We start from the raw sequence: 8,855 nt of genomic DNA on the forward strand, positions 1-8,855 counted from the left end.
CCAGCAGGGGAGGGCAGTTGGGAGGGACCAGGTCTGCAAAGGAGGGACCAGGTTTGCAAGGGAGGGCAGTGGGGGTGATCAAGCCTGCAGGGGAGGGCAGTTAGGGGTGACAAGGCAGGCAGAGGAGGGAGTTGGGAGCGACCAGGCCTACAAGGAAGGGCAGTTGGGGGGGGACCTACGCCTGCAGGGGAGAGCAATTGGGGGGGGACCAGGCCTGCAGGGGAGGGCAGTTAGGGGCAATCAGGCTGGCAGGGGAGCATTTAGGCCTCAATCAGGCTGGTAGGGGAGTGGTTAGGGGGTGATCAGGCTGGCAGGCAGAAGCAGTTAGGGGCAATCAGGAAGGCAAGCAGGCAAGCAGTTGGGAGCCAGCAGTCCTGGATTGTGAGTGGGATGTCCGACTGCCTGTTTAGGCCCGATCCAGGTAGGATCGGGACTAAACAGGCAGTCGGACATCCCTCGAGGTGTCCCAGATTGGAGAGGGTGCAGGTTGGGCTGAGGGACACACCGCACCGTGCACGAATTTCGTGCACTGGGCCTCTAGTCATTAGAATATTACACTTTGATTGGTTGAACGGATGACCAGACACTTAGCATATTAGCTTTTTATTATATAAAACTAGAGGCCTGGAGCATGAAATTCGTGCACGGGGAGGGGGTGTCCCTCAGTCCAGCCTGCACCCTCTCCAATCTGGGACCCCTTGAGGGATGTCCGAAAATGGGCAGTCGGACATCCCTCTCACAATCCAGGACTGCTGGCTCCCAATCGCTCGCCTGCCTGCCTACCTGATTGCCCCTAACTGCTTCTGCCTGCCAGCCTGTTCACCCCCTAACCACTCCCCTGTCAGCCTGATCGACACCTAACTACTCCCCTGCCGGCCTGATTGCCTTAATTGCCCTCCCCTGCAGGCCTGGTCACTCCCAACTGCCCTTCCCTGCAGGCCTGGTCACCCCCAACTCCCCTCCCCTGCAGGCCTGTTCTTCCACAACTGCCCTCCACTGCAGGCCTGATTGCCCACAACTGTCCTCCCCAGCCGGCCATCTTGTGGTGGCCATCTTATGTCCACATGGGGGCGGCCATCTTGTGTGTTGGAGTGACGGTCAATTTGTATATTACCCTTTTATTAAATAGGATTCTCATATACAGAAAGGAGATATAACTTCATATTCTGTAATTAATCTAAACTTTTTCTGGACACCTCATTTCTCACCTTGCAGGGAAGAAAACAAAGAAATATCAGAACAATATAATAAGCTCCATCCCACCCAATAGTTTAAACACTTTCTTTTGTTAGAATAATTATTTCACATTTCCTTCTCCTTTTCTGATTCTTTCCAAAATGTGATATAAAAATGGAGTGGTGGTTGGTGAGGCTATGCGAACTCCTAGTGGCCAATGGATATATACCAGGTGGAAGAACATTTTCTCCTTATATGCTCAGGAGATAGGAAAGTGCTATTTCATGTCACTGGCACTAACCTCATGAGAAGGGACTATGAACCTTGAGTAACTCTGGGATGCCTGACCTCCCTTGGGCCTAATCAACATACCTTCCTGGTCACTGAAAAATCAGGCTTGTTTTAACTAACCAGGACTCCAACAATGGACTCAATCTATCTTATCCTGCATGCTAAAATGGTATTTAGTAGAGCAAAATCACCTTGAACACTGTCTAGTATTTACAACCCCAGCCTTTTTCTCCTGAGTGAATGATGCACTGAATTTCTTCACTGATGTCTGTTCCCTTGCGTGACAACATTTTTTTTAACTGTAAGGATATTTGTTTTATTCTTAGACAATGTGTTGGTACCTTCTCAGGTGAAGTTGGTTCCACCTCATCTCTGACTCTTCTGGTATTGCTGGCTGGGTAATTCTGCATGTTTAGGACTTTGGGGCTGTTCTCTATTTCCTCAGTGTGTGGTGGCCTTTCTTGACAGTTGGCCCCTTCAAGGTAGTGGGGCTGCCTGTGGATGCTTCTTTTCCTGGCCTGGAGGTTTTCTATCCAGCATTCAGACAGAGACCCTTTACCTAAAGTTCTGATGATACACACCGGCAAGTTTCCCAGTCAGATTGACTTCACTGGCACCTCTGGCCTAGCAGCCTGTGGGAGCGTATTGGTCCTTCCACACCACATGGGAGCTTCATTGACCTGGGAGCACCTTCTGTTTGCTAATCCTCCAGTTGTGGAGGGTGATAGCATCTATGTTCCTAAGGGATATTTGCCTGTAATTTTCTTTCTTTGTAGTGTCCCTACCTGGTTTTGGAATTAGGATAACACTGGTCTCATAAAATGAACTGGGGAGTCTCCCCTGCTCTTGGCTATTGTGGGATACTTTTGGAAGGATATGTTCTCCTTTGAATGTTTGGTAAAATTCACCTGTGAAGCCACCTGGCCCAGAACTTTGGTTTGTTGGAAATTTTTTCATTAGTGCTTCAATTTCATTAGTTGTATTCAGTCTAGTCAGATGTTCTGATTCTTCTTGATTCAGTTTTGGAAAATTATATGTTTCTAGGAATTTAGCCATTTCATCTAGATTGCCCAATTTATTAATATGTCATTTTTTGTAATATTTTGTTACAAACCCTTGTATTTCTGTGGATTCAGTTATTACTTCTCCTCTTTCATTTGTGATTTTATTTTTGTCTGCTCTGTTTTGTTTTTCTTGATGAGTCTGGTTGTGCTTCAGATATTAAATCTCAATGCATTATACCAGCAGTTTTCAAACTTTTCCACCTCATGGCACACATAAACTAATTACTAAAATTCTGTGGCACACCAAAAATTATATAATATCTTTTGCCAACCTTGCTAAACAATAGATATATTTTTTATTCATTCACAATAGATAGCTATTGTTGTATTGGCTGTTGTCTTTTTAAAAAATATGTTTTTACTAATTTTTTTTTTTAGAGAGAGAGGACAGTAGAGAGCGAGAAATATCAGTGAGAGAGGGAAACATCTATGAGAGAGAGAAACATCAATCAGTAAGCACCCGACCATGGACCAAACCCAAAACTTGGATATGTGCCCTGACTGGGAATCGAACCCAGTGACCTTTCAGTGCACAGGACAATGCTCAACCAACTGAGCCACACTGGCAGGCTACCTGTTGTCATTTCTTTATATGATAATCTAAGGGAAAAGTGGTCATTGCTCCTGACTAAACAGTCAGGTATTGCATGTTTTAAAAAATCTTGCTGCACACGGTTGAAAATTGTTACGTTATACGATCTATAACAAAGGCCTAACCCTATAAAACAAGTAATTCTAGATCTTATAAAGGGGACCTTAATTGTTAGGACTATCTAGTTGTTTTGTAAAACAAAAACATATACAACACCGCCCATGAATATCTTATCTGTGTAAGAACCACAAACAAGTAAATATATATCTGGAATAATATTATGAATGCCTGTTCTACTATGTAACTATTATACCATTTAAGCTACTCTACAGATTCACATTGACTATAAATCATATCCCTTCCATGGAGTCAAACCCAAACATTCGCATAATCAATGAAAGATTTGGGTGTTAGCCTTTCTCCTCCCATAGAAGCATTCTCTTTAAGCTGTTCTATCCGAAAGTAAAGGTACATAGTGGTAACTAGGAAATATCTCATCTATAATGTATATTTCTCTACAAGAACAGTTTTTCCTTATACCTGCCTGCCAAATTTCTGAGCCCCCTTAGTCTTCAACTTTGGTCTCCAGAGTTAATTTAATCCCATTATCATGTGCATTTAAACCTCAGCATGTGAAAATCCTGTGGGGTATCATCTAAAGATGAGATCATCTAGCGTAAAAAAATAAAATCAGAGCAGAGAGGTGCCAATTTTGGAGTATCAAATAATTTTAATTGCCCCCCCCAAAAAAATTCTGATATATCAAATTCTAAGAGATCATTTTCTATATTATCCTAGAAAATTTTGAGAGTCAATGGTTGAAGTATATAGAGTCAGACATGAGCTTGAATCCTGATTTCATAACTACTAAATTATTTGGAAAAGAGGATTGTTTCACACCTGAAAGTCTCAGTATCTTATCTATAAAATGGAGATAATCTCTCGAAGTATTGTTATGCCATGAAGACTTGAAATAATCTATTTGAAGTGCATAGCACGTATCTGGCACATGGTAGGCACAGCATTAGTGGTAGTTTTTTTTTTTTTTAACTTACCTCACAACCTTCCCATCCATGACTTCCATACCTTAGATCTAAATTCTACCACTAACCTTTTAGTATTTCCTAGTTTCTAGGAGAATTTCCTCGTTTCTTGGAATTCATAGCCATATAAGCAATATAGGGTGTCTCCTCCCCCAAAAATGTCTACATATACATTTTTGATAGCTCTATTGATGTTTTTTTTTTAATATTTAATCAATTGGAATTAATAATTATTTAAAGTGTGTATACATTTTGGGGGGACACCCTGTATGTTAGAAAAGAGGTAACTGATGCTCTAAAATGTCTGCTAAGCAGCCTTAATTTCTTCAAATAACAAAGAACATTCTTATTAAAGAGGCTTAAACTGAAGGAAACACATTTGGTTTATTTGACCACTTTCTATGTAGGTAGCCTAAAAGGTCAGGCCATGATAACTGTGGTTATTTTCTTATATGTCACATGCTTCATCAATACTTTCAAGATGAGCCTGCTAAAGTAGCCTAAAGGTTACTGGATTTTTACTCATCATATACCCCTCCACTGTTATTCTAGTCTTCTTGCTCCAGACTCTTTATAAGAAGAATTATATGCCCAGCCGGTGTGGTTGAGTTTCAAATTATGAACGAGGAGGTCATGGTTCAATTCACAGTAGGGGTGCATGTGCTGGTTTAAGGGTTTAAGGCTTGATCCCCAGCAGGAAGCATGCAGGAAGCAGATGATCAATGATTCTCCCTCATTACTGATGTCTCTATCTCTCTCTCCCTCTCACTTCCTCATATATATATGAAGAATTATATAAAAAGGTTATTTAGTATGGAAGGAAAAATCATCCTACAAACAAAGATAGCCTAGACCAAATTTGCAAAAATTTATCATTTATTTCAAAATTATTGTTATCAATGATAAAAATTGTATACAGATACCTACTGCTGGTTTTCAATGATACTGTTACCATTAGGGATTGGGACCCTAGGGAACTCAATATTCTGGGCTTTTCTTGCCTCCTCTATAGAAGCAGAGTTTTGGTTAAGCAGTTTCTGAGGTTATATGTATCTCTTCCTAGAGACACTACCGCAATGGTCAGGAGGGATGTGGAAATTTACTAAGGACACAAGTAAAGGAGAAACATAATAAAAACCTTTTTCTGAGATATTGCCCTGCATGGAATTCTGCTGTGTGAGCTCGAGACTTTCTTTATGTTCTACACTCAGAACTCAGATATCTGCTCCTCAGCTGGCAGTTCCCTCTCTCAGGAATGAAGGATAAAAGTCAGAAAACAGCTGAAAATTCAGAGGGAAATGAAATTGCTTACAATTGGGATCAAAATGGAAGGAAAGGTGGAGTCAAACTCTCCAGGACATGGCTCTTATTCCTGGATTTTTGAAGGAAAGGGAACTAGGTGAACTGGTTGCCAGGACAACCTGCTATTGGGGCAAGAGCTGTTGTGGCAAGGAAATGGGAGACCTTTGGCTGTTCTTGCTCCTGCCTCTGTCCCTGGCAGCCTTCCATGGAGTCAAAGGCTGCTTGGAATGTGACCCCAGATTTATAAAGGATATTAAGTCATTGTTGACAAAGTTGGTACCCTCGGAAGTCCCTGGCCGAACTGAACTGCTTGACAGGCAGATTAAAGAGATGACCAATTTAAGCTTCAAGGTCTCCCACGGGAACAAGATGCTTCGGGTGTTGGGTGAGGGAAGCTTGAGACCCTACGAGTTTGAGGGTTAAAGGAAGAAGGGAGGCATGGAAGAGAGCACCTCGGTCCACCTAATATCCTCCACAGATATAATTCTTCCCCACATGTATGTTTACCTTTCTTTTCTAGCTGTTCAAAGGGTTGTCTATTTGAGAACATGGCTGAAGAATGAACTTTATAAAGTGAGCAATAAAACATGGAAAGGTGAGTTAAAAGACTGTTAAAAGACTGTATTGCCCAAGCAAATATGAAGAGTTCCCTTGGGAAAACAAGGCAAAACAATCAGGACTAAATCCTGAAGGGAAGGGCCACCCTTATTTTCTGATGTCCCTTCCACCCGCTCTTAGGTGTCTTTATCCTTCAAGGCAAGCTTCTTGATGTTCGCCAAAACCTAGAATCCAAACTGAAAGAAGTATTAAAGCACTTCTCTGAAGCAGGTAATAAAATATGTCTACCTAACAACACTGACATTATGAGAGAGCAATGGGAAATGAGGGGTGAGAGAAGAAATGTAGTTTCACATGAGAGAGATTTAGAATGGTTAGGGGGTGGCTGGAGCTGAATGGATAACCAGACAAAAACTACTTGCGTATAAATATAAAGAACTCCAAGTTGATTCTAAGCTCATTAAAACTTTCTGATTCTCTTTTAGCTTGTTCTGAAGATTGTGGTGAGTATAGTACATGCGATGCCTTGAGGTTAGCTCATCATTTCCCATCTCCTTTGCTCTCTATGATTTGATCTCTCCTACTTGTCCCACTGAGAACCCAGTTCCCAGAGTTGTGGTTCCAAGAAGGAATGTCAATGACATCTGACAACAAAATCTAGCTTATGAAATCTTTGATCCCTCATAGAGTTTGGAGGGGCTCAGAGGCCTCCTAAAATATAGTTTACAACCCATAGCACCCATGTAGTTAAGCCATCATTTTCCCACTTCTTCACCTGAAATCTGACTTAAATTACAGGAGGTTTTGACCCATCAGAAACTTGTTTGCTAGGGGAAGAAGGAATTCACAGGTGTCTGAGCTAAGGAAATGCCATGCCAAGCTCCCCTCCAATTGTCTTACTTCTCTTCGCAGTCCTGAATGAAGGTCCTGTCCTGGATTGTTGGAACTGCCATCACATCAACACCCACTGCTTCAAAGGAGAGTATTGTGGAGGTAACACAGATGTGGTGTGGCATTTTGAGGGGTCAGTGATCAAGGTAACCAGCCATTCATTGATTTAGTCAACAAATATTTGTTGAGCACCTACTATGCAGTGCATGCTAATGTTACAAATACAGTAAAAGCCAAAATGTTGAACAAAATTTGTATATCAGCATGAACTACAGGCACTGGACCGACTTAAGGACTGAGAAATACAATGTCTGGACTAAAGGTTGAGAAATTAGCTAACACAAAAAGAACAAAAGTTTCCTATAACCTAAGGGTCTAATAATAATAAAGATCACAGGGATCAGAAAACTGTAATGGAAATGGTGAACAGAGCAAACAGTTTGAGGTTAAAAAGAATCTTCTATTATGCATAAAGTTCTCAAGTTACTATTTTTCTTCTCCAAAACTCACTTTTTTTTACTTTATTTTTATTGTTTACATTTGTTGGGGAGCACAAGAGACTTGTTTGGAAAGTTGTAAGGAGGACATTCTGAGAAAAGGGAAATGTGTGGAAGGCCGCCTGCCCTGTTTATTGGAATTCCAACTTAAGGGAGACTTAGGGAGTGTGGAAGGCGGCGCCCCTAATTATTCCTTGACCTTTCCAAACAAGTCTGTGCATATGCAGACCGCCGCACCCCCCCCCCCCGCCCCCGCCCCCGCCCCCGCCGTGTTTACTGGAATCCTTATGCTTAATCCCTGAAGCCCTTGCCTAGAGGACAATGTGAAAACATGTGTCCACCCAAGATTACTCATCCTACTGATTGTATCTAAAGATAAAAATTCCAATAAAAGCCTAACGAGGTAGGCAACACAGGCTGCCTGGCTTCTTCAGGGGAGCTGTCCCTTAGCCCTCTCCCCCACAATGAAACTGTGTTGGAGTAATCTGTTCATGGGGCTGCTGGTCAGCCCCAGCATACATTGTTACAGATACCTCCATTTACCACCCCCTTTGCCTACCCCTTCCACCCTCCTCCAACCCCCCTTCCTTCTGGCCATCACCACACTGCTGTCTGTGTCTATGGGTTATCCATATATATTCTATGGCTAATCAACTCACTTTCTTTTTACCCCTTCCAGAAGAGGATTCAAGGAAGCATGAGAATCGAGAAATTGGGCTATTTTTGATATTGATAACAGAAGCTGTAATATTGGGAAGTGCTTTGTTACTGTGAGTTTTCCTCCCTCCAAACACTGGGTTAAGCATTCCTTTAGCAAAGAGACTGCCCAATCTTCCCCCTCCTTCCAATGGAAAGAAGGGGAAAGAAATCACTTCAAACTTTGGGATATGATACTGACAGGAGGAAGTGAAGGGAAGTCTGATGGGGATAAAAGTAGAAACAGGGGAAACGGAGGAGGTACAATGAAGTATGAGGAAAACCTTTGGAGAGTTAGAAAGAGAAGAAAAAATACAATTTGTATAATTGTTTTAGAGGGTTGGGCTACTGATATTGCACTTGGAATTATCTTGTTTCTCTACTCTAGACTCCATGTTTGTGTCACTCATCAGAGAAAAATGAAGGCAATACGAAAGTCATTAGAGAATTACTTGGAGAAGAAACTTGAAGAATTAATGGGGAGGACAGATAAGAAGAACAAGCAAGATTTTGGAATCAGAAAATAAATACAAAACCATAGACAGGAGATCTTTCATGATTCTCTAAAATGTTACTCAACTTAGAAAACTGGGAATTAAGTTATTTTGTGGTCCTAAAATCACAGCATTTTAAAACAATTAGAACTTAGAGTTTCTCTAGTAAAGATCCTTATTCATATCCTGAGGCAATGGAATCAATGAGAGGGCAAATGCTCTACCCAGAGTTGTACAGAAAGTAATGCTGC

The 8,855-nt window shown here is 41.7% G+C and overlaps 1 protein-coding gene across 1 annotated transcript; it reads left to right on the top strand.

Moving 5' to 3' along the window:
- Nucleotides 1-5,621: 5,621 nt before the first annotated feature.
- On the top strand, nt 5,622-8,637 carry IZUMO3 (IZUMO family member 3; the record flags this gene model as incomplete). Its single annotated transcript, XM_080668180.1, has 7 exons — nt 5,622-5,853; nt 5,989-6,063; nt 6,207-6,296; nt 6,512-6,529; nt 6,939-7,019; nt 8,094-8,184; nt 8,499-8,637. The coding sequence occupies 7 exons, from the start codon at nt 5,622-5,624 to the stop codon at nt 8,635-8,637; spliced, it is 726 nt and encodes a 241-aa protein (XP_080524306.1).
- Nucleotides 8,638-8,855: the final 218 nt, after the last annotated feature.

The sequence above is a fragment of the Plecotus auritus genome, assembly GCF_963455305.1.
Source record: "Plecotus auritus genome assembly, chromosome: 5".
Classification (NCBI taxonomy): domain Eukaryota; kingdom Metazoa; phylum Chordata; class Mammalia; order Chiroptera; family Vespertilionidae; genus Plecotus; species Plecotus auritus.